A 27,554-nucleotide genomic window follows, 5' to 3' on the forward strand; every position below is an offset into this window, starting at 1 on the left:
GAAGTTGCAACATTTATTATACAGGAATAAACTAAAATTACTGTACAATGTTTACAAATAAAGATTTTAGCACTACTTTTTAAAGCACCACAATATCACAAATAATTACGAATAGTATAGAATATCCTGCAAATCTCCGCATTCAAAATGATCAGGTACAACATCCTGTGACAAACCCTTATAATATGCAGAATGTACGTATGTAGTATTAAGTACAGGCTTGTCTTTTCTATGGATAGAAAATAAATGGAGTCCATTTCCACTGTAAATAGTCATATATAAGGAGCGGATTCCTATGTAATTAAATATTCTTTTTGCGTGTGTTAAAACACAATTAACAAAGTTAAAATTCCGAACATGAAGTTTCAGGTTTAAAACCCGAATTTTATTTCACATAAAAACATACATTTTCACAAAAAAATTATGTAAATACATATTTTCAGGAAATCTATTATAAACACATAAATTTTGGAGATTTTTACTTAAATAATTTTTTACAAGAACTTTGAAATATTTTAAAACTAAATCAATTATATTACTCAGAAGTACGTTATCTTTTTTAAGCATTCTTGGTTGCTTCGTATTTCTAAGTGCTGTGAGGTGTATCCATAATCCATTTTCGTAATAGTATCGCCTCAAGTTCTGAGAACTGCTAGGCAATTATAATGAAAGATGGTTATTTAAAAAACGATTTGGCTTTCCTATTAGCAAATTTAAGCTTTTTGTGTGACACCATAAAAAAAACTCGAAACATCCAAAAACCTGTTGTCTGAAACAGGGAGGTGCGTGCCATGGAAATTAAACTAGACTCGCTACCAGGTTCAGAAGCACAATTACTAAGGAACAAATTCCAGAATGTGTTTGGGAAAAACAGGGATATAAAAAGGTGTGTAAAGTTGCTCAAGTATTGGAGGATGTGCCTGTAGGTGAAATTGACAGTGGTTGTGTTTGTGACATTCCTCTCTTTAAATATGCACGTCTGACGTCCTGTGATGTGGAAAGATCGTTTTCACAGTATAAGTCGTTGTTCAGAGATAATCGGCATGCATTTATGATGGAGAATTTGGAGATGACCTTTGTTGTTCACTGCAATTCTCGGCCAACTACTAGCACTCAAGTGTGGTTGGTGAGTACCTAGTAACATTTTTTTTCAAGCTAAGTAAGGTGTTTTTGTCATATTATTTTAGCAAATATTTTCGTACTTTTTAGCACATAAAAAATAAATATATTTACATTTTTTAGCACATAAAAATCCGCTCCCTAGTCATGTAGTCACTATCATTGCATTTATAAAGAACATAGTGTATAAATCTGTAGATTCACCAAGCTTTGGTTACCTAAGAAAGCATCGTGAAGCTATATTTTTGTTACAGTTAGTACTACATGAGTGACCTATGGAAGTCACAAGTACCAGTATAAAATGGCATTCTGAAGACAATTAACTAAGCAGGGGTTTGAACCCACAAACCTAGACTATGGTAAGCTTGATGACCACTACACTGCTGTCCAGAAAAGAAACAATTAACTCTTGGAAGGGAAATCCTTTATATTAAAGTAATATTATGTCACCCAAATGGCATACAAAACTACTATCAGACTTTTAAGCCACATTCTGTAAGTAATTTCAATATGTAATCAAAACTTGGAGAACATACACACCAGTAATCAAAATTACGACTTACAACAATTAAATCTCTATTACATATTGGCAATAAATAAAAATTGGAGTAATTTACAATGCACATACTTTCTTAAAATATAATTCACTTTTTCCTTTTCTCCAATTCTTCGTCAGTCTTACTTTTACTCTCAAACTCCTTAATTGAAATTAATCTTAAACAGTTTATGCAATAAATAAATTACTACAAAATATCACACGATGCTCAACTCAATATTTGAGCCATTCAGAGCAAAAGTGGTGTAAGTCAAAATTGGGTATTGAGGTTTAAAGTAAAAATTCTGTAAAATACAGCGCAAAGTAGCAATTAATATGTCCTTCTTGCTATGCACTGACTACTAATTGTTTAAATAAAATGAATATTAATTGCTACTTTGCGCTGTATTTTACAAAATGTTTACTTTACACTCATTACCCATTTTGACTTACACCACTTCTGCTCTGAACAGCTCATTTCTTGTTGAAACATAATGTAAGAAAATAAAACATTACCTTATAATATTGTAATCTGAAATTTAATTAATGTGGTAAAACTGGAATAAAATAACATATTCGTAACATTACACAGTTTAACATAAATCGAAGTTTTATGAGTATTTATGACAATGTGAATTAAACCATGAATTTTTGGACTTCCATGCTTTTGCCAAACTGTCATCCTGCAATTATAGCTTAAAGCTTATAAATGTATAAAAATAGTAGGTATATTTTAATGCATAGGAAAGTTGGTGTTATTACTAACTTGACAACCTATTAGGAACTGAAAAACAATTGCATCACATGAAACTACGAGTACAATGCAAATTTTCATAAAATTTTAATTTCAGATTTCGTGTGTACTTTGTAAATTGTATTAAGATTAAAACACTATATGTTATGGTTACCAAAGAATCGCACTGCATGACTAATTGAGTGTAATGAGTGAAATCAGTTAAACAAGTGAAGTATTAAAATTACTGGAAACAAAATGAAATAATATCAGAATAAAATCCTGATGAATATGAATATGGTTATTGCTGGGAGTTGAATGCTGTAGCAAACCATTGTACACTGGACTGCAAAAGAAATGCCGAGTCGAAGTTGCTATCAATTTGAAATGTTATCATGTTACAAGGAGTTCACTTAGAAAACAATAGAAATAGAGATACATAGAAGGCATTCCATAGAAACACATCTGAACTAGCCTGAATTTTTTAAAGAGTTTTTATTCCATGCAAAGGAGAAATGTGTACTTAAATGTTTCAATTAGATTCAATTTTCAATTCTGTATGTGTATTTATAATAAAATTTTATATTTATAATAAAATTGATACTTTTTTTGTTAATACAACATGAAACGTAACTGGCATGTTCACTCCCGCCAATAAGTGGATCCGACAACCTGATCGCCTCACTAGCAGTGAATGGAGACTAGCTCTTAAAATGACAGCTTATGTTTGTCCGCTGCGTGTTATACCAGGAAGGTCCCGAGACGGAAACCACTGTCGTCGTTGCATCAGTGAGATTGAAACTCTTAGCCACGTTTTGGGTGCCTGTCCTTTCAGCGAGATGCTGCAGAACATTAGACATCACAGAATCAGGTCCATGATTGCCGAAGCCTTGAGGAAGAAAGGTCTCACTGTACACGAAGAAGTCCATGGCATCTCTCAAGAGGGATCCTGTCGGCGAATTGACATGCTTGCCATTCCACCAGGCTCTACATCCGCCTACATTATCGACCCGACAGTCAGGTTCGAAGCACAGGAACAACAGCCCACTGACGTCCACGCAGAAAAATGCAGAATCTATGAGCCCACAGTTCCATTCTATTTGGAGAAATATCACCTCACCTCCATTGAAGTAGTTGGGCTAATGGTTGGCGCTAGGGGCACAATACCTCGCCTCTTTGTCAGTTTCTGCAAGAAGTTCCATCTGAACAACGACTTCATTCTGATGTTTCCCTTACTGCTATCAGAGAATCACTTGCCGTTTTAAAATACCACCTGTACTTTGTTTCCTAAGAAGGAAGAACTTTTGTTTGAACGTCTAATCTATTTGTTTACTATGTTTAGGCCTGTTATGTGTATGCTATTATCTGTACTTAATTTTCCTTTCTTGTTTGTTCCCCACATTTCTCTTTTGTGGTCTGTTTTTGTTTTCACTCTGTGTGTTTGTTATGCTTTGTCCAATGAGGCAGTCCCGTTATTGGGAAAGCTGACAGACTGTCTTTCTCTCTCTCTCTCTCTCTCTCTCAATATATATATATATATATATATATATATATATATATATATATATATATATTTATCCAATGCCACCAGGTTGTCTTTCGACATTTCTGGTCTTCTCTCCTGGCCGTGGCTTAGTTGTAACCCACTTCTGAGGTTGGGGTGCCTGGAAGGCAGAGTTACATTACCTCGATGATGTGATAGGATGATTATGATAATGTGGTGCCAGGAGAGGTCTTAAATCTAAACTTAACCTAAACTCCAGACCATGGACGAACACAGGAATAATAACAGCATCCATGGATAATAAGGAAGGCTGTGGAATACTATATAAACTGTAGTTTCACTGCTTTCATATAGTATTCTTATTAATGTTGTAAAATAAAAGTATATGAATAATTTAAAATCAATTCATATTAAATAATAATGTGAACATGTTATAAAAGTAATATTTACATGTTTTTAAAAAACTAATCTCAGGAAAATAGCTTTCCACCTCGCCATGTTTGCTAAAGTCCTTGAAAACGACATAATTTTGTATCGGCATTTCTTTTGCAGCTCAGTGTGCAAGCTATCCAAGGTAAGGAAGTTGTAGTACGACAAAATAAAATTAGTGTCACAAATGAGACATCACAAAATTGGTGTCCAGTAAAAATAAGCACAACATGTATTTTTAACATGATGATGGAATAAAACAAGAATGCAGAAAAGTGCTAGTCCGCATTGCATTTGGACGTCTCTTAAATACAAAATACAAGGACGAGTAAAAACTTATCTGCAATATAATCCTAATTTTATGTCAGGTGAATGCAATAACAGCTGTACATTAACCAGCAGATGACTCTTTTTTCATCATCATCTTTATGTATATTTAAGCTTGATATGCGTTTTTCTGTCATTATAATCACAACAGAATGATAATTTTATTTTTCATGTGCACAAAAAAAGGAAAAGAAACAGTAATGGGTTTTTATAGACTGAAGTTATATCAAGGATATCCCTCAATGACTTTCGACTTAATATGGAAGTAATGTCTTCAAGTAAATATCTATAAACAGATGAAACTATTTACTTTTGAATTGGTTTTTAACAACGCTGTATCAACTGTGAGGTCTATCAGTGGATTTGGTGATAGTGAATATTATTTGGCGAGGTGAGTCCAAGGACTAGCCATCAAATTACCCTGACATTTGCTTCAAAATTGAGAAAATATCGGAAAAACACATAACCGGACAATTGGAACAAGCAGGATTCGAACCTGTGTCCAAGTGCATTGTCAGAACACGAGCTGAGTTAGCTAACCCCTAAGCTAAGCCAGATGAAAGAAACTGTTTAAAAAATGGTCAAATACATGCTACTAAAAAAATAAGTCAGAAAGAACATTAAAAAATCGTATGCCATTTGAAGAAAGGTCAGTTTATCTACAGATGAGTCTTGGATTTGTCTTTGAAATCATTTATTAGTGACTTAGCTTCAACAATGTCTGTGCAAAATGGTTGCTAAAACAGTTCACAAAAAGATGTAACAAGGTAACCACATACTGTTGATAGCAATGGTAAAACCCTGCAGAGCTTGGTGTATTGGAGCATTCTCCTTACAGTCCTGACCTTGGTTCATTTGCTATCATGTATTTAATGCAATCAGAAAATCTTTAAGAGAGGCCACTAACTTGATACAGAACAAGATATTTTTTTTTCTTCTGGAAGCATGTAAAAACTGTGTGCCTGGATGGTACAATGACATTGCAGATAATTACTGACTTGTCCCCGCATTTTTCTACAACATTTGTAACGGACATACATACTGTATATTTTTAGACTTACTCACTGCCAAGCTTGTACATATTATAGCATTAAAAATTACTATGCTCTTTTTGACAGTCCAGTTCAAGCTGTACATTACAGGTTACTCAAGAGACTAATTCAGCACAATAAACACACAGTTTGCCAGTTAAACGAATTTGGAAGAATGGATTTATGTACATCAAGGTAAAGGTGGTCCCCTGCATGCTAGAAATGTATAAGCATCAAGCTTTTAAAATTATGGCACTGGACATGAGCATTTGGCATCAATCTCTGGTTACTTTTTCCTTTAAGGAAAACACCTGGTACAGTAAACATTTTAAAAAATGCTGAATAGGCCTTACAGCTATTCTACAAGTCAATGGAAAGATATCAGTTTAACAAAAGTTTTAATTTGTTCCCGAACTCTCTTTCTAAAGTAAATACTTCTGTCTATAGAGTTGAGGAATAATGCATTACAAGTAACACCATTACTAGTAACAGTGTTATTATTTAAATAAAGTAATTATAACTGTAACGAAGTTAGTATTCTCAATAACGAAGTAACAAAAATATCATTACTATTTTTGTTGCTTGCAATTTGCTTGTTGTAAGAATCTCAGACCAGCCTTATTTGTAATAATAATGTCGATCATTTCACTAATGAGAACATTGTGTTCTCTCATACAACTTACAGAAACTAACGGTGGAGTCCTTGCTCTCCTCCCCTCCCCCTACAGTAGGTTGCTCAGTCGTGTTATGAATCCTTTTCTTTCTTATATCAACTGTGCAACAACAGTGTCTCCTGCGAAATTTAAACAACCATCCATATCCTAAAATCTATCATACAAATGTCCGAATTATAATTTTGATGAATACTGCATAGAAACTCCTTAAACATTTTTAAAAGTATATTTAACTCGTAACATTCTAGAGTTGGTGAAGGTATCATAATATAATTATATATATTTTTTAAAGTAACTGTAAAAGTAACTATGCATTGATAGCTGTAACTGTAACTCAGTTACTTTTTGTATACAGGCAAGTAACTGTAATCGTAGCTCTTGTTACTTTTTCTGGTAAGGAACTGTAGCTGTAACATAGTTATTATTATTATGTTTTATTTAACGACGCTCGCAACTGCAGAGGTTATATCAGCGTCGCTGTAACATAGTTATTTTTAAATAAAAGTAAGTTATCCAACTCTGCTTTTGTCACTGACCACGATCTGATTTCACTTTTTCTAAGATATGGTCAACCAAGATCCTGCTGAAGTCCTCATTAGGCATGGGTAAATTCATTGTTCGTAATCAGAATTATAATGTTTAGGCGAGAAAGATTATTATTGAGAAATGGCCTATAAATTTTGAACTAGACAGCTCCTATAGGAACTGAAGTTCTTTCACACACATAAATAATTTATGATACAGTACTCCTGGCTTTACCTTCATTCTGAAGGATAAAATACTATAAACTTCTATCATCCTAAAAATTTCTTTCTACCAAGTCTGTGCCGTAAATCTTGAGCCTAAAGGCCAGCATGGAAACTATACAACCACCATGGACGTCTCAACGTCTGATTTAAGATACACAAAATATAACTTCTACAGAACTAATCTACGAAAAAAGAATTATACTGTATAGTGAAACAAAATCATTGTATATTTGTGTATAAACCAAACAAACTTGATTTAAAATTGTGGAAGAAACCTGTTAAGGTACGTACTCACAAGAAGGTTACATGCATCACAAATGGTTCAATTTGTCATGAATTACTATTCTTTTGTGATTGCTGTACAAGCAATCACAAAGAATCGAAAATCGTTCTGCAAATTAAACCTATATATTCAATGAAGTTTTATTATATTTCATGACTCAGATTCTCTTCAATCATTACAACATTATTCAGCATTTCATTTCTGAAACTGAGGGAGTTTGTGCAGTAGTAGTAAGAGAAAAAATACAAAAGATTTTATGAAGCAAAACCTCTCTAATATTCTAAGGCAACTTATGTTAAAAAACTAATTCTGAAATTGGTTGGTTAGTTTCCATTGTCTCTAGATATGATCAATTAAATCCTTTATGAACTTTGCTGGCCTGGCGCTATTAAATTCAATTTCCTAGTCCTAGATAATACCTGGACCATGGAAATCATTATTCACAGCAATATATGAAGACGATTAGCACATCCAAATTTTTAGAAGACTTTTTTTAAGTAAAATGTCCTTTAAAAACCTCATCAACCTTGGCCAGGTTTAACCTGCGAATCTTGGACTTAACTTGACGTGTGGTAGGCACTCCACAACTGAAATGTCATTTAACTAAGCTTATTACGAGTTTGTTTTAAGAGGAAAATGCCAGACGAAGAAGGTCATAGCTGTATGAGGCACAGAATTTTCTGTTACATCGTGATGATTCTGCCTGCGTACACATCTCGTCTACATGCCAGTTCACGACAAAAAAAAAAAGTCATCCCTCATCCCTCCTACTTGCCTGACTTTTTTTTTTCACACAATTGAAAACATGATTAAATTACGCATATTTGAGGATATTAATCAATTTCAGGAAGAATTTCAGCATGTACACGATAAGATACCAAAACGGATATCTAAGGATATTAATCGCGGATGCTCGTGTAAAGGGGGTTAAGTCAAATTGTAAGGTATGTAAACTTCTCTCCTTTGGTACTGAACAAAACCCCTTTGTCACAAAATACGGAGCACTGTACCTGCATCATGGATGGAAGCATTATTTAACACAAGACAGAAGTAATCGTGGAGGGTTCAAATCTTTACTTATTCCGCTTTAGCAAATTCATACTTAGCCCCCTTTACACGAGCACCCGCGATTTGCAAAAGAGGGATCAGCTACAGAAGGGAATAACACTCAATGAATCAGGAAATAAACCATTTCCTTCTTATTCCTCTTATGATCAATAAAATCTTCCTGTATTCTATAGTACTGAATTTCACTACTGATGGAAGGGTACCGGTACCTGTAAAGTAGAAATCATTAGTTTTAATGACAACATGATAGAAGACGACTAGTTGAGATGAATGATACCTTACTCGGTTTGAAGAAAAACACTGAAAAAACATTAAAGAAGGTGGAATTTTGATCAGTTTTAGTAAAAAATCGCATTTTCCTTTTCTTGTAAAAAATGAATCAGCAATCTCTTATTTATATGTTGAGCAAGTTCAATGCTCTGCGGTGCTCGAAAACATAAAAATTATGCAATATATAAATGGCTGCACCCTTGAACTTCAATTCCATACAAATTTTACAAACTGTTTTCTCACACTTCTTTTCAGCACATTTCGTCAGGTTCGAAGTGTAAAGGCTGTTACAATTTTTATGCTAGGAACATGAAATTTTTACTGCATGATCTATATACTGTGGTTAACAAAACAGAGCATGGGCATGGATAAATATATAATAGGATGGAAAACTGCGGTCAGCACCATCTGGCGGCGGGAGGCTGAAATAAGATGATCAGCGCCCAACGTCGTAGGTGGTGAACATTAAAACTACGTGTTGGGTACATTACCCAGAGTTCTCTATTTATCCGTTCGAGATATTGCTCGAGGAGCCAAGATGGCAGACAGAAACTTGCTAATAAGTGAACATAAAGTGATATTACGTGTGTGTATAAGCAGTGCATGTTAAACAGTGATGTTTATGGACATTGTAAAAATAGTGTTGTTGAATGTATTGTAAAGTAATAGTAATATAATAAATTGAACTATCTAAGTAGTTCTTGCAGGCTTTTCCACTGCACTGTACAATAAATACCCAAAGAATACACTCCCAATTATCTAACCTTTTGCTTTATTTTTTGTCTTGTCTGGTTATATTTTAATTGGGTAGTGTAAAATAGATCGTCTCTTTTATCTTCCTGTTGGCTCCGGTAAGAATTTTCAGTAGAAGATGCTATGAGGAATAAAAATGTAAATGTTTTACTTTAAATTGGGTTAGTTTTGAATATCGATGAGGGTGGGAGGGAATACTTTCTGCACAGTTTAACATTTTCGTCACCAGGTGCGCTGCTAAATGCATGGAGTAATTACTCTTTTCGCTACTTGGTGCGCTGCTAGATGTAATAACGCCCCTCCGTCCAACAGGTGGCAGCAAGATCAATTTCTACAACAGCGCCTATAGTATGTGTTACGGGAAACTCAGTCAGTTTCGCATCCTATTATATATTCATGGGTTTTATAATTTAAATGACTACTTTTTGAAGTAAAAAATGAAATATTTATAGTGACAATGGAATATTTCTATTTTTAGGCATGCAGTGGTTATAATATTTTTTTTTCATTTTGTAGTAAAGATAAGGAAAACTAATGCGTGATGTTTGGCACAGGTATTGCAAACAAATTTTTAAACATTTTACTGAAAAATTCAGTAACACATTTCATTTTGAAATATGCAGATTTTTCAAAATAATTTTGTTAATACCCCAGAAACTAATTAACTCACAGAAATGAAACTGCACTACTTCATTATCTATCACACCATGAATATGTGTACAAATAATCAAGGATGTAGCTTCAAATCTATAGGAAGTAGAAATTTCAACCATCACCCTTTTTAACCAGGGAATTTGTCCCAACCAGGATTTGATTCTGGGTCTGGGAGTTCCACAGTCATGCACCTGACCACTACTCCAAGCGGTGGACAAGAAAATAATTGCCCCTCCATTTTGTTTCAGGACAAAACTTCTGTGGGATAACGCCTGAGACACCTTTGTCAAAAGAACACTTTTAAATCAGATTTTTAGCAATGCTATGCCAACTGCTATCAGGATGCTTGATTTAGGAGTAATTTAACAGAGTGGGGGAAAAACTGGGGCGAGGTGAAGAGACTAGACAATGATACTACTGTGAATGGAATACAAGAAGTTGACTTACTGAACGAGCTGCTGGAAGGATGCTCTGGAACACTGTAAACACGCTTACATAGCCTTAAGGCTAGATACTCTTGGTCGGTACCGACGACTAGTAGCATCCATATTGAAATGTGGGATGTGTGGTGCGTGGATATGTGGCTTAGCCAGGAATCGCTGTCCAGCAATGTCGATCTCGTATACTGCGTCACGAGCCATGATGAAGTCATTTGTAACTATCAGCCGACCATTGCAACCTCCCTTGGCCATGCCAGGATGCCGGATGTAACCGAGACAAATCAGCTTGTCCAAAGTAAATCCATACCTGCATAATATTATTATTATTAGTAGTAGTAGTAATAGTAATATTAACAGCAGCAGCAATGATAATAATAATAATAATAATAATAATAATAATAATAATAATAATCATCATCATCATCATCATCCTTTACGAATTAGGCCTCTGTAGACCTGTTTCATCCCCATCTAGCAGTCTTCTAAAAGGTCTTCCTGGTCGACGATGTCCTCTAGGTTTATACTGCATCATAATTTTTGGGATTCTTGAATTTTCCATTCTTCTTACATGATCTAGCCAAATGAATTTGTATCTGCTGATTTTTTCTTCTACTGACTCTACTTCTAATTGTTCTAAAATTTCTTCATTCCTTTTTCGGTCTAAAAGAGTATATCCTGCTGTCCTTCTGAAAAATTTCATTTCCGTTGCTTTGATTCTGTTCATGTCTTTTTTCTTTAATGTCCAAATCTCGCTTCTGTATAAAAGGGAGGGTAATGCTAGTGTATTATATATTTTTATTCTTGTAGATTTTTGTACTAATTCAGCTTTTAATGTTTTGTTTATTATTCCTAGAATTTGTGTAAATTTGGTAATTTTCTTGTTCACATCTTTTTCATTTTGATAAGATATTTCACAACCCAGATAATTGAAATTTTGTACTTGTTCGAGGCATTGGTTATATAATAATAATAATAATAATAATAATAATAATAATAATAATAAAAGTAAGGCGGGCAAGCGCGCATGCACACACACACACACACACACAAAACATGGAATTGAAAATGGAAGATAGCCAAAAAAAGAAAAGAAAAGCTCGAAGTATCTATCAAAATGTAAAAAATTACGAAAAGCGTCCAAAAGAAGAGGGAAAGCCAGAGAAACCTGAACAATTTGGCATAATTCTTGGTTGTTGATGATGATGATGATGATGATGATAATTGTAATAATAACAACTAAGAATCAGTTCTTTAACTTACCCAGCTGAGGTGACGGTTCCTACAAACTCGCCATTTCTGTACAGCGGTTCTCCTCCCCACGGCCAGATATGAATGTCTGGGTCAACATCTTCCAAAACAAAGAACACCAGCCTCTGAGTGACTCCTTGTTCTTTCTGGCGCTGCAGTGCGAATTTCCCAATGAAGTACTCCTTGTCCAGTTTCACGCGGTGCCCTGCACCGGCCTCGAAAGGAGTTGTGAGGCTTGTCAGTTCCTCGGCCCAGAAAGCAATGAACTTCTCAATTCGCATGAATCGTTGCGTCAGACAGCCCACGTCTCTTGCTCCGTAGTCACGCCCAATCTTCACATATAAACAAAACAATTTAATAGAAACAGAGTACTTTCCAGGCAAGAAAATTGTGAGAGTCTGAATACAAGTCATCCTTGGTTGTCTAGTAGTTACCATTTTTGGCAGTGGATATCAAATGCAAACTCAGTCATATACGAGAGATTTTTATAATCAATAAAAATATATGAATGTTTCTTATAAGTACATAATTTTCTTTTTTCTTTCAAAGATTACTAGAAACTAAAATTATTTATTTATTTGAAAGTACACAGGGATTACTGCCCATAAAAGCACCTTCTTAACATTTTTATTTTACAAGAAAAAATAAGGAAATAGTTAAATCAATCTTCCTAATGTATCCAGCTGTTTGCTGACAACATATAGTCCACTGTAGTCTATTCAGTTGTTGTTTTTCACGAGAAATGAGGGGTATTTTGAACGGTGTTCATTATAGATGCCTGTTGCTAGTAGCCAGAGTTGGGGTGTAGTCAATATATACTGCAGGGCTGTGTCTTCTGCAACTGGTACTGATGATTTTAATTTACTTCTTTTGTGGTTTATGGATGGACAGTATAGAATAATGTGTTCCAGTGCACATCTTTTTATGAATGCATCACACATGTCAAACCCATCTGATACTCACCGTCATGAGCCGGTCATACACGTGAAGGGCATACTCTGAAGGCACATACAGGCAGTACCCAGGCTCCCCTGTATGAGTGAAAGACATCACCATGACGTCAGATGCATAGCCCACGTTCACCTTCGTGTATGTGAAGGGGTGCAGATTCACGTCAGAATTTGACAGCTCGGACATGAGATCTCTTGATTTCGGTCCAACAACATTGATCACTGTATACATTGACGTCATATCCGTTATGCCCACAGACTGGTTTGGGGGCAGATTACGTTGCATCCACTCGAATGTGCGGGTCTGCTGACTCGTAGGAGACACCATGAAGAAACTGCAAAAAAATTATGTTATCATCAAGTGAACACTTCATTAGCGGTTCATTCCCCTTTCCTTCCTCCTCTTCCTACTTTTCTGTTCCTAGTGCTGACCTGCTATGGCACTAAAATCGTCCTCCAGTGGCTTAAGGAGGGAAAGCTGGTGATCAACAAGATCTCCCAACTAGGTCCAGTGGACCTGTCGACCAACAGCAGGTGTGGTCCTCCAGACATTCCGGGGGTTGTGTGTGAATGAAGTAGCCACCAAAACGTTAAAAAATGGTGTTCACTTAAATCGGCTACAACTTGCTATTTAACCTCAAGGGAAAAAATGGAACTCTCTGCAATCATAATCCACAGTTAATTCCCGATTTGCCATGAAAATCGTCTGTAGCTGCATTTAGATTGGCAACAGGCCATGACTGTTTGGCCAAACACCTGCATAGAATTGGAATATATCAGTCCCCTAACTGCCCATTGTGCAACTCAAACCAAGAAATGGATTCGGAACACCTCAAAATCTGTGCTTCATTGGCTGACCATGATAATATCTTTGAAAAATATTGGAGTGCAAGAGGTCAAATGAGTTTACTGTCAGACGCCTGGCATTACAAAACAACAACAACATTAAACCAAATAAACCTCTAAAGTGTATTTCTTTACTGCATGTATTTCAATTTTCGGCGCATATTTCAACAGTTTTTACTGCTTAGTTACATGCTTATTTTCAGTTTTTTTTTTTTAGTGCATGAAGTTCCGTGGTCTAATTATTATAGTCCGGTTTTTTGTTAGCAAAGAAAATGATATGTTACACTTGTCTTTCAGAAAAAATGCTAACATTACATTCTATTATGAAAATTGAATTCAAATGAGAAATTTTAAAATTACTGCTCCATTATATACTTGAGTACCTATCTTGTTGCTTCAGTAAAGTAAACCTGATGGAAATAATTTTAAAATAACTTACGAATTGGGGGTTTTGCGAACAATCATGCAGTCGTTTTCATAACCTCCATGTTCATTCTGCATGCCGGTGTGAACAATTCCTCCTACTGGGATATTGACATCGTTTGAGCATAACTGCTGCAGGTAATTCACTACTTCTCTGCCACTTGACTGAAACAGAGCACCTGAATCTGTAATAACCATAATAATCTGAAGACTATAAAAAAATTCATTAAATCAGCATAAATACCTTTGCTTATTTTAATGGTTCCTAATTAATTTAATTATTAGTCTGACTCAATATTTTGGGTTTGCCTTGTGACACAGAATAGCTCACAATAAAGTTTATATAAACAGATTTCAAACAAAAGAGATTAAGACACAAAACAAAAGGAGACCTATGATCTTTTCGCTGTAAGTAAAATCCTAATATAAACAATAGCACGTGACTGAAGTGAGGCTTCATCGGCCGCTGTTTGGCGCCATAGATTCTCAGTATGTGTTCCCGCCTACTGTTGTACATTCTGTTCCATGTTAAACATTTCCCGTTACTCGTCAAGTAGACCTAACCTCACCACTATGCATTCGTTTGGTTAGGAAACATTTACTTTATAATTACTCTAACTAAAACTCACATAATTTATTATATACATTTAAGACTATTTGTTTTTCTCCGCTTTTGACACGGTTTCCACTCTTATGTTTAATAACCACACACACCGAGGATGCAGGATACTGTACTTCAGTATCACGTGCTTACATGAACATAATTCAATTTAAATCCTGTCCAAATTCAACGTCGCAAATTCCTAGCACAATAATTAACAATAGATCCCTATTAGAAACAACAACAACCAAATTTCTTGGCTTAAAAATCGATAATGTGTTAAATTGGAAAAATCATATTAAAGAAATTACCCCCAAACTAAATTCAGCTTGTTTTGCTATTAGATCTATGCAAAAGATTGTAAATATCAATACCTTAAAAACAATATACTTTGCATACTTCCACTCGGTAATGAGTTTTGGAATAATATTCTGGGGAAATTCCACAGATAGTAACAATATATTTCTATTACAAAAAAGAGTAATTAGAATAATAGTAGGTGCCAAATCTAGGGAATTGTGTAGGACTATTTTCAAAAAACTACAAATAATGCCCATGGCTTGTCAGTATATCTTTTCATTAATAACCTTCCTCGTATGTAATCGTGAAAACTTTGTAACTAATTCAACAGTTCATAGCATAAATACACGTCAAAAAAATGACTTTCATACTCCATCAGCAAGTCTATCGTGGTATCAAAAAGGAGTGCGTTATATGGCAGTAAAAATTTTTAATAGCCTCCCTATCGATATAAAAAATGAAACTCAAAACATAAAATTATTTAGGGCCAAATTAAAGAAGTACCTAATTTCTCACACCTTCTAGTCTGTAGGTGAATTCATGACATTCAATAACACTTCATGAAATTGATACTAAAACTATGTGTTGTACTAGTAGACTATATTGTAAATCTCGTCTGTATATATTTCATCTAGACTGTGACTATAAATTAAGATTTTATAATAGTATTAAGTTTTTTGACTTGTTCCATATTCTAGCTGTAAGCATGTATGAATACCATGGAATGTTAATACAATACAATACAATACAATACAACAACTACGAGCTCAAGTGACGCCAGCTTGTTATAAGAACAGACTACCTCGGTATTACTGTAGGTATTCATCCGCGTTTATAGTACATAACAAAATATAAAAGTAGCTTTTTTTTTACATAGTGATTTACATATAAGTGAAGTTATATGTTTCATCATATTTAACAACTAGGATTCAATTTTTTATTTTCAAATAATACAAGATTATGGTTTCCAAATACGGACTATATTTTCCTGCGCCTTGTGAGTGTTTCGACTGGGAGCCAATCATGGGTATGACAGCAATGTGCTTAGGTTTACATTAGGATTTTTCTTACAGCGAAAACAGTATAGTACAGTAGTGGCAAAAAAAACAGGACCGATCCTTGTAGCTAATTTCAGAGCCTTGTTCACTCCAAAGCACAATAGACTGGTAACTAAGACTTTCGTGGTTCGAATCCTGCCTGGGAAGGAAACTTTTTTTTGTTCCTTATTTAAATTTATTCCCAATACTTTTCGATTGCAGAAATATTTTACCACTTAATTAACATATTATTCCCAGAACATGAATTTTACCAGCAATCGAAACGTATTGGGAATAAATTTGAATAACGAACAAAAAAAAAGTTTCCTTCCCAGGCAGGATTCGAACCACGAAAGTCTTAGTTACCAGTCTATCGTGCTCTGGAGTAAACAAGGCTCTGAAATCAGCTATGTGGGTTGGTCCCGTTTTTTTTTTTTTGCCACTACTGTACATCATAAAGATGTTGGTGAAATATCGCTACAGAAAATTTTATTATGGTGGTGATGATGGCATCTTCAAGATCTCTCTTCAGGTTGTATTTTTCCCTGCACTTTACAAAGATTTTCGGAATGGTGTCTCTTGCTCTGAAGAAGAGACTGGTAACTGTGATTTTTTCAATATTGTATTTCGCTGATAGGTACTGAATCATGGGCTCGTAGATTTTCTTTTTCTCTTTGTTCACTTCAGATGGTTGAGTGGCTGAGATTTCAAATCTGATCGTAGGATCAATTGTTTATTTCGGCTGTTTGTTTATTTCTATTTATAGCTATGATATCTATCCTACGATTGCCATCACCATCAGCAATACAATGAACTTCCTCGTGAACATCTAGATTTTTGGATCGAAGTGCATCTGTGATCATAGAATGTATGGTGTTGTGACATTTTATTCCGGGGACTTCTTTCTGTGGACAACTCCCAAGCACATGTGGTAAAGTTTCATACTCACTGCAGTGCCTACAGTGGTTTGTGCCTGTAATGACCAGGGAGAGATAGATTAATCCAGTTTCTACCATCATATCCCACCTTCCTCAAATTCAGTTTTTATTATCCTCCCACCTACGTCTCGGCCTCCCCAAAGGTCTTTTTTCCTCTGGTCTCCCAACTAACATTCTATGTGCCAGGGGCGTATACTGGTTAAAGGGTTTGGGCTACCGCTGACCCTATTATTACACAAAATATATCTAATAATTACTTTAATTTTAATTACTATGGTAAAACTAATAATACAAAATTATTACATTATGTTATATTATAAACTTTTTCTTTTGTAATTTCCTTGGGCTACCGCCGGTAGCCCCGGTAGCCCGCAAAATACGCCCCTGCTATATGCAGTTCTGAATTCACCTGTATGTGCTACATGCCCTGCCCATCTCAAATGTCTGGATTTAATGTTCCTAATTATGTCAGGTGAAAAATACAATGCGTGCAGTTCTGTGTTGTCCAACTTTCTCCATTCTCCTGTAACTTCATCCCTCTTAGCTCCAAATATTTTTTCTAAGCACCTTATTCTCGAACATCCTTAACGTCTGTTCCTCTCTCAAAGTGAGAGTCCAAGTTTCACTACCATACAGAACAACTGGTAATGTAATTGTTTTACCAAACTCAACTTTCAGGTTTTTTTTAAGCAGACTGGATGACAAAAGCTTCTCAACCGAATAATAGCAGGCATTTTCCATATTTATATTTGTTACTTTTGCTTCAAGGTATTTGGATTTTTGCACCTTTTCAAAAGAAAAGATCACGACATTAGATGCATAAGATTAAGACACAAGAAAGACGTACTTCATTTGGACACTTACCTTAATTTCTATCTTCGAAAATGAGGACATATCAATGATGCCTACACCTTCTCTACAAGCCAAGTATTCTTCTCGCATAAAATCCAAAAACTGTGGTTTGTAAAAACTTCCTGGAGGCATCTGAGCTATGGTACCATCTAGAAAAAAAAAAGGATAATAAATGCGAGTGATGTACCTGTAGATTCTTAATCACAACTTTTTATGCCTATGTGTCCCTGATGCTAAATACCTTTGCACGTGGAATCGAAGTACAGAGGTCGCTCATAACCCATTCTTGTCCCAAACACAGCACCTTTCTTCTGCAGTACACTGTACAATGGAGAGCACCGCAGCATGCGGGCATATTTATATTCAGACTGGTGTGGATATAAGATAGAATAATGTCTGAAACGAAACATGTATTGATCAACGTAAAAAACACTTAAGTGAAATTTCAAACTTTCACAGTAATTTGTGATAAAGGTTACAGGTTATTTAGATTTCCAAAATCTTCATACTGTATACTGTAAGCGAGAATGATGTCGCAGTTTTTTCTTATTCTTATTGTTTAAGATTAAATAATATTAAGAAATCTTTGGTATTCTCCTATTTCTCCTTCCTAGAGTCTTATGTCTCAAGATTTTTTTCTATGGCAACTTTTGAAAAGGTTGTTAGTTTGGTTGCTAATGCTAGGTGTATTGGAGTTGTTCCATTTGCCTTCTTGCTTCCCAGTATCGTAATGAAAGATCTGTAGCTGCTCTTGAGGTGTGTCATATCCATTATAGTGTTATCTTTTGTGCAAAATAAACAATTAGGAATTTGAAGAATTTTGAGGGAAAAATTGTTCCGGAGCCGGGTATTTAACCCAGGACCTTTGGTTAAACGTACCAATGCTCTACCAACTGAGCTACCTGGGAACTCTACCCGACACCGATCCAACTTTTCCCTCTATATCCACAGACCTCAAAGTGGGCTGACAACCGTCAAGCAACCAACATTGAGTGCACACTAACTCTGTGTGACTTAAATTATGGTTTTCTGTTAACGAACAATTTTTCCCTCAAAATTATTCAAATCAACTTTACAGGGAGTTATACCTGAAAGCTTGATTTGCATAATACATGTCATTGTTCGTTAACAGAAAACCACAATTTAAGTCACACAGAGTTAGTGTGCACTCAATGTTGGTTGCTTGACTGTTGTCATCCCACTTTGAGGTCTGTGGATATAGAGGGAAAAGTTGGATCGGTGTCGGGTAGAGTTCCCGAGTAGCTCAGTGGTAGAGCATTGGTACGTTTAACCAAAGGTCCCGGGTTCGATACCCGGCTCCGGAACAATTTTTCCCTCAAAATTATTCAAATCAACTTTACAGGGAGTTATACCTGAAAGCTTGATTTGCATAATACATGTCATTGTTCGTTAACAGAAAACCACAATTTAAGTCACACAGAGTTAGTGTGCACTCAATGTTGGTTGCTTGACTGTTGTCATCCCACTTTGAGGTCTGTGGATATAGAGGGAAAAGTTGGATCGGTGTCGGGTAGAGTTCCGGGTAGCTGAGTTGGTAAGCATTGGTACGTTTAACCAAAGGTCCTGGGTTCGATACCCGGCTCCGGAATAATTTTTCCCTCAAAATTATTCAAATCAACTTTACAGGGAGTTATACCTGAAAGTTTGATTTGCTGAATTAGGAATTTCTTTTATATAGCTGGGAAGCCAAACAATCATGTCCCGTATATAATTGAAAAAGTGCAACAGTTTTCATTCATAGACATTCCGGAATTAAAATTTTATTGTTTAATAAAATATTCCATTGGTTATTTACTTATTTCTCTCATGTATTAATTTGTCGTGTAGTTCTTGTTGTATGATTTTCTTAATTATTAGTTTCGAATACTGAAATGATAAATATGAATTTGTAATTTGTTGAATCATTGTGCCCTTTTATGCTATTAAATGCTCTATCTCAGTGATTCCCATTGCATTTCATGACCTTCAGCAAAAAAATGATCTTTTTTAATTATCATTTATTTTACTGTTAAAATTAATCAAACAATTTATGTGAAGAAGTAATGTACCTCCTACATGAGGTAACAATTTTTGACATGAACTTCACATGAACTTCACACTCTGGTCAACCCTCTAGTACTAGTGAGTAATCAATTCTGAATTATACCTTCCAACTACTTCCTTTGTGCGTTGCAGTAGATACTGTCTGTTGTTATGCATATCGAGAAAACGCTGAACACTAAATGGAATCAACTCTGTAGTTGGCTCTCCCTCTATAATCCATTCTGCCATTGCTTTTCCTATACCACCAGCTCCTTGCAGGGAGTTTCCATTCATTCCAACGGCCACAAAGTAGTTAGCTACCTAAAAGGAATCAATTCTTATAATGCTTTCTACTTGACCTATGTAGCCACTAAACAACACAGCACTATAAATATAAATATTTTAGTAAATATACCTCTGGTGTTTCACCTAGAATCCATCGTCCATCAGGAGTGAAATTGTCCGGTGAGTTTGTTAATACTGGATTAGGGACATCTTTTAGTATAGGTAAGCGATGTATGGCTTTTTCCCAAAGAGGCACTGAAAGTATGAATAAACATTATGTGAAGTATTAAAATCATTTTGTGATTCCACTAATTAAAAGCAGAATAAAAGCAATTTTTAGTGTCTAATGTTTTAACGTTTGGCTAAATAAATAAATACAAAAACAAATAAACAAACAAAATAAGTAAATAAATAAATATATAAATAATTAAATAAAATAAGTAAAGAAATAAATAAGATAAAATAAATAAATGAGTAAATAAGTACAGAAATAAATACATAAATAAATAAATAAATAAACAAACAAATTAAGAAATGAAAAGTAAATAAATCAATAAAACATGAATAAAATGAAATTAAATAAACAAAGAAATATAGAAATAAACAAATGAATGAAAGGATGCATAAATAAATTAATGAATAAACAAATAATTAATTAATGGATAAAAAATAAATAAATACATAAACAATTAAATAAATGAATAAATAAATAACAATACACAATTCTTAAAATTATACTGAGCTGTTCCTAGAGATCTGACTTCCCTTCTGGACTGTAGTTTTTAGTATTGCGTTAAGAATTGTACTGGCACACATTCTTAGAAGATTGTTTCTTCACTTGATTTGGTAATGGAAAATGAAACTAAAGGTGGGTTGAACGTTGAGTTCTTAGTAATGTTTTCATTTCATTTTAGTCCCATTACTTTATACATGCCTAAGATACTGTCCCTGTCCATTCCTAGAGGGTGTTCATGTAAATGATGTAAAGCACTGTTGAGAGACAACCACCTTTCGGAGTTCATATAGTTTATGAGAACTTTAAAATCTAATATAGTTGAAGAAAAAATCTATATACAAGTATACAATACACCAGCCCTTCCCAGTCTGATGTGTGACAGTGACTCTCAAACCAAAATATGGAAACAACTGAAAGTAAATTAAAAAAAAAAAACTACAGGACTTAAAGAGATGTAAGTACTGGTAACTTTTAATAAGAACTGAAAAAAAAAAAAAAAAGAGCAACTGTCTTGGAGCATCAGCTAACAGTTTCGTCGATAGACATCTGTACTGTTCACCCATAGTTCAATGTCTAAACCAAGAAGCAAGTAAATAACCTCAATTTTTTCATAAATATACAATTTCCATATAAGTGTATGACAACTATATACTGCAATTCCTTTTATTGCCTGTGTTCAAATGCCATTTTGTTTCCTATCCAATCCTGAAATATACGAAATACAAGCTTTTATTTCCAGAATATAATACTTATTTAAAGCTTACTAACAAAACATTAATTTCTCAGAGAACCAAAGTCAGACCTATAAATTAAAGAACACATTAGCAAACAATTGACAATAGTGTAAGTTCTTGCAATCTACATTAGTACTTAATTATAGGACTGCTAAAAGTTAAAGAATCAATAAATACATTCTTGAAAATCAGCATTAGTGCTTCTCATATCTAGAAATCTACTGTCTTCTCACAGAACTGAACTCGCGTACCTAGGGTCCAAAGTAACCACTAGATACTAAGGCCAGACAAATAAGGAAACTTACTGAAATGGTTCCAGTCTTGTGGGAGCTTATTCTTCCACTCTTCGGGTACATATCCTCCTCCAAAAGCTGGTTTAGCTTCCAATTCAAATGCGCCAACCATGAAACCACCGTTCCACTCTCGAACATAAGTATGAGAATCATAATCTCTAACACATGGCAACCATGCATCAAGAGCCGGTTCAAAACACGATGTGGTAACATAGAAGTGTTCAGCTGGGATGGCTGGCACGCGGACTCTAGGAGAGCACTTCATACCTAGTTCTCGTGCCCACTGAAAATAAAACACCAGGAGTGGTGAACAAATCACATTCAAACCCATAATGAGACTATTACAACATTTTCTGGTAGCATTACTCCATACTGGCACATGAAGACATGGTTTTTCATCTGGCACAAAATGGAGATAAGCAGGTATCACGTTTCAACAACTGAGGTGTCCTGTGAGAGAGGAAGCTACCCGAAGGATCCCATTTTATGAAATCAAAAGATTTCTTTTTGTGCAAAGTCTTAGAATGTACAAATCACATCAAGTGCAATTATTAAGGGGAGAGGATGGTATTTTTTTTTAACTTTTTTCCTATTTGGTGTAAAATATTAATTTTTTTGTATGTAGAGAGCTCATAGTTGTAGCAACTCAACCAAAAATAAATATTTTGAAAAAAAAAAAAAAAAATTATTTGGGGGCCCAGATTTGAAAAAAATTTACCCAATGCAGTATTTTACTAAAAGCGATATATCTAAACCATTTTAGAGGTAGATTCATCCAGTTTTTTGCAATGTACTTGCAAAAGCATGCTCTACAAACTCCATCCCCTAACTGCCCATTGTGCAACTCAAACCAAGAAATGGATTTGGAACACCTCAAAATCTGTGCTTCAGTGGCCGGCCATGATAATATCTTTGAAAAATATTGGAGTGCAGGAGGTCAAATGACTTTATTGTCAAACGCCTGGCATTAGAAAACAACAACAACAAACTGTCTGTAACAGAATTTTGATATTAGTACCTACGTTTGTAAAATAAACAATTAAAATGTAATAACACTTTTCTTAATTCCTTTCTTGCAAACAAACGGACGTAGTTTTCAAATGAAATCAATTAACAAAATTCTGTTACAGAGAAAAGTTTCCTAATAGTCTAAAGAATGTGTGTTCTAAATTTCATGCATGTATCTCTAATAGTTCAGAAATTATATCCATTTTTGTCTGGCAATGTAGCAAAAAAAATGAAGTTAACTTAAACTGATAAAAGGGGGCGTGTGATTTAAAAATCCATAGCACAGGAAGTTTAAAAATGGCGTCTCAACATCAGATAAGGGCACAAATACCCACGAAATGTTATGCAATGCATTCCACACATATCAAAGAGTATTTTAAAGATTTTTTTTTATTCAATTTACCGGAAACAACAATAAAATGGGGCGAGTGATTTAAAAATCCATAACGCAGGAAGTTTAACAATGGCGTCTCAACATCTGATAAGGGCACAAATACCCACAAAATATTATGCTATGCATTCCATGCATCACAGAGTATTTTAAAGAAAATTTTTTTTTTTTTAAATTTACTCATTTTTCACCAAAAATACCATCCTCTCCCCTTAAAGGACAACATAAGTTTCATTTCACAGATGAGAAATTACATGTCGACTGGTCAGTTCAAAATAAAAACAACTCAAAATTTAAATTTTTTGTTAATGAAAGGGAAAAATTTGCTCTGGTGCCAGGGATCAGACCCAGGACCCCAGTTCTAAGCACTGGGTGCCCTACCACTGAGCTACGTCGAGGCTCAATCCACAGCACCGGATCGAATCTGTCTCCTTTGGCTTTTTTTTTTTCCTTTTGTGGCCTTACTCCATGTTTGACATATAAATATGTCATCAGACAAAGAGCGCACTCATATCAGTGACTTATACAATCAGGACTCCATAGTTTATATGCGCTGTTAGACAAATAATCTATGCAAAGATTATTAATTTTTTGGTCCTACAGAATTCTCTGTTACGGTTATTATTTCTTAATGACAAAGAAAGAACCAAAGTGGTAAAGATAATCGTGGCCACATGGTTGCTATGTGTTACTATGTACTGTAGTTTTCAATTTTTAATCAAGTCTAGTTTTAAATGTAGGACAAAGATAACAGTTTATTCTGGTTTTATTTCACTAAATGTGTCTTATACAACGAAGATAAAAATCATGTGTACTCCCTTTGTTCCCTGCCTCATCTCTGCTGCACTCACATTGAACATAGTACAGCGGTGAGACATAAGGAGGTTTAAAGTTTATAAAACACTATAAATGATTATTATATTAGGGCCTATGTAAGTATTATAATCTTTATTGATATTTAAGTATTATTATTTACACTAAAACCTATTAATTATTTATTTTTCATCATAATCATCATCCGTAGACATTTTCACTCGGTTGTGGATTATTATTATTACTAGCCGTACCCGTGCACTCCGCTGCACCCATTAGAAATAAATATAAAGTAATTACATAATTAAAATAGGACATTTGATCCAGGGAACATTCGTGTTTGATAGAAGGATAAATCGTTTAATATGTTACTTAATTTAAATTGTATTTAAAATATTAAAATGCTATCATTTTGATCCAGAGACCACTCATTTGGTGCAATGACAATTCCTTTAACATGTTTCTTAATTCTTATTACCAATTATTTTTGGAAAAGCGAAAATTAACAGAAACATTTTGGCTACAGATTTATTATTATGTTTATATTATATTATATTATGAAAAAGTGTGTTGATAACGGATGTACTCGAATTAGAAAGTTTTTAATTTGTTGTGGGAGCTCTTGAATCTCAGGAGGAACAACTTTTACAACAGCGCAACATAATCTGCTTGACTCATTACCCAATTTTTTTGCATTGCATTTATTGCATATGTATTTCATGTATTTTAACTCGATTCAATTGAGCATAGTTAAAATTTGAATTATAAAATAATGCATTGCTAAGCTAACGTACTATTACTGCATACTAAATCAATACACTCTCATTGTTCGTTAATTCTCTGAGATAAAAATGAATATGTTCATAAACATTATTATAAAAAATACAGGAAATGAATATACAGAATAACCTATCAAGTTTTCTGTGCATAAGAAGCTATTTTAATCTTACCTGTCCTCGATTCACTCACAAGTTACTGTAATAACATTATAGCATTATGTCCATCCAGAGAAACAACACTTTCCAATGATGAAATAATAATTATTTATAGAAATCGGTTAATTTAGCTTCATACAAACACAGAAACATTGTCTGTAGGCTATATTTCATAGCTTTCGATTGTTGTGTCCAAGGCCCCTTATAGACGAAGTCATTTGTTTTTTATTTCAATACACCGCCTTAGATGGCAGTTATTTTAATTTTAAAACTCATTTATCTCATTAAATATCAGTCCTATGAAAATTTTTCAGAGAATAAAACTTATCAGAAATCATTTTTAAAGAAACTTTTGTTATGTAACATATTTCACAAAAATCAATAATAAGCGAGATATTTCGATTTATTTAATTCAGGCCCCCTTATAACCCCCCTTTTAAATAATGTATTTTGAATGCCATATAGCCTATAATCTAACTCACAACGAACTTAATTCATATTCAAATTTTCATCGAAATCGGTTCAGCCATTATCGCGTGAAAAGGTAACAAACATACAGACATACATACAAACAAAAATTTCAAAAAAGCGATTTTCGGTTTCAGGGTGGTTAATTATATATGTTAGGACCAATTATTTTTGGAAAATCGAAAATTACCAGAAAAATTTCGGCTACAGATTTATTATTAGTATAGATTATTATTATTATTATTATTATTATTATTATTATTATTAATCAATCACCATCATCACCATATTTTTATGTTTCAATTTTAGTTTCTCTCAGAAAACTGCTTCAATTTTTGGGATGCATCTTATACAAAGCTGAATCTTACACACCGACAAATACATAGTAATGTTACAATTAAAATAACTACATTTGAAAAATCTGTATTAGGTTAGCAGCAAAATATGTATGTAAAAAACACACGTCCTTACCATGCCAGCGCAGTTGACAAAATACTCGCAGAAAACTGTGCCGAGGTTGGTTTCTACACCTTTTATACGGGCATTTTCTGTTAATACTTGTAGCACTTTACAATTCTCTGCATAATGTGCGCCTATAGGAAGAAAAAATCAATATTAGTGTTAGCACTAGAATTCAATTCTGTAAATTACATCTCTTACACTGTTTCCTAAACTTCACTGAGATATCACACATGAATAACCTGCAACAACTGCCATAAAACAAGACACTTAAAGAGGAGGAAAAAGAAGTAGATGAGGATGAAAAAAGTGTATCAAAAGAGAAAAATGTGAGAATGAGGAAATGAGTAGGAGATGAGAGGTGAGGAGGGAGGAGAAAAGAGGAATGAGGAGAAGAGAAGAATGGAGAGAGGAATGAAGAAAGAGGAGAGGAATGAGAAGAAGAGAGAAGAGGGATGAGGAGAGAAAAGGAGAGGAGAGGAATAAGGAGAGGAGAGAAGACGAGACGAGAGGAAAGAGGAGAGGGGAGAGGAAAAAAAGGGAATGAGGAGAGGAGAGAAGAGGAATGAGGAAAACATAGGAGACGAGAGGAATGAGCAGAGGGTAGAGGAAAAAAGAGAAGAGAAATGAGGAAAGGAGAGGAGAAAAGAGGAATGAGGAGAGAAGAGGAACAAGGAAAGAAGAGAAGAGGAATGAGGCGAAGATAGGAGATGAGAGGAATGAGCAGAGGGGAGAGGAGAGAAGAAATGAGGAGAGGAGAGGAGAGGAGAGAAGAGGAATGAGGAGAGGAGAGGAATGAGGAGAAAAGAGGAATGAGGAGAGGAGAGGAGAGAAGAGGAGAGAAGAGGAGAGGAGAAAAGAGGAATGAGGAGAGGAGAGGAGAGGAATGAGGAGAAAAGAGGAATGAGGAGAGGAGAGGAGAGAAGAGGAGAAATGAGGAGAGGAGAGGAATGAGGAGAGGAAAGGAATGAGGAGAAAAGAGGAATGAGGAGAGGAGAGGAGAGAAGAGGAGAGGAGAGGAATGAGGAGAGGAGAGGAGAGGAGAGGAAAGGAGAGGAGAGAAGAGGAGAGGAGAGGAGAGAAGAGGAATGAGGAGAGGAGAGGAGAGGAGAGGAGAGGAGAGGAGAGGAGAGGAGAAAAGAGGAATGAGGAGAGGAGAGGAGAGGAGAGGAGAGGAGAGGAGAGGAGAGGAGAGGAGAGGAGGGATAACATATGGCCTGTTATGATCTCACAGTTAAATTTTCAACTCATCGTTTATGAATGTTTATATTCTTCATTCCTCTCACTTCTCACTTGGCCTTGGGGTGACGTCATCAATTGTTTTCTCCAAGTCTCGAGACCATTAATCCTCACTGTTTTCCTGCCGTCACTCAACCCATTTACTACCTTCGTTGATTTGAAGAAACTATAAAAATTCGGAGGGAAACTTTTCAAGTTTCTTATTAAAAATTGTTAGCCACACACATTCATTTTCTTTTTATAAGTTGTTACATCACTGTTCTGAATTTGTTGTTGTTGGGGAGTGTTCACATACTAAATAAAAAAAAAAATTATGAATGATTTCACTTTCTACAATATTTTTATTAGTTCAAAATTATTCTTTTTATTCATATAACTTTATCTGC

At 34.7% G+C, this 27,554-nt stretch overlaps 1 protein-coding gene across 1 annotated transcript in view; it reads right to left on the reverse strand.

Annotated features, from left to right (window-relative positions):
• LOC138699458 (pyruvate dehydrogenase phosphatase regulatory subunit, mitochondrial-like) overlaps positions 1 to 27,554 on the reverse strand; it is a 33,689-nt gene continuing 6,135 nt past the window's right edge. Inside the window, exons 5-15 of the mRNA XM_069825345.1 lie at positions 25,942 to 26,063; positions 21,868 to 22,138; positions 20,223 to 20,347; positions 19,932 to 20,128; positions 18,006 to 18,160; positions 17,777 to 17,913; positions 14,053 to 14,201; positions 12,781 to 13,102; positions 11,830 to 12,149; positions 10,577 to 10,876; positions 1 to 8,661 (exon numbers count right to left, since the gene is read on the reverse strand). Coding sequence (XP_069681446.1) covers positions 10,621 to 10,876; positions 11,830 to 12,149; positions 12,781 to 13,102; positions 14,053 to 14,201; positions 17,777 to 17,913; positions 18,006 to 18,160; positions 19,932 to 20,128; positions 20,223 to 20,347; positions 21,868 to 22,138; positions 25,942 to 26,063 — 2,054 coding nt within the window. The 3' untranslated portion in view covers positions 1 to 8,661; positions 10,577 to 10,620. The remainder of the gene's footprint in view (positions 8,662 to 10,576; positions 10,877 to 11,829; positions 12,150 to 12,780; positions 13,103 to 14,052; positions 14,202 to 17,776; positions 17,914 to 18,005; positions 18,161 to 19,931; positions 20,129 to 20,222; positions 20,348 to 21,867; positions 22,139 to 25,941; positions 26,064 to 27,554) is intronic.

Source organism: Periplaneta americana, chromosome 5, assembly GCF_040183065.1.
Source record: "Periplaneta americana isolate PAMFEO1 chromosome 5, P.americana_PAMFEO1_priV1, whole genome shotgun sequence".
Classification (NCBI taxonomy): Eukaryota; Metazoa; Arthropoda; class Insecta; order Blattodea; family Blattidae; genus Periplaneta; species Periplaneta americana.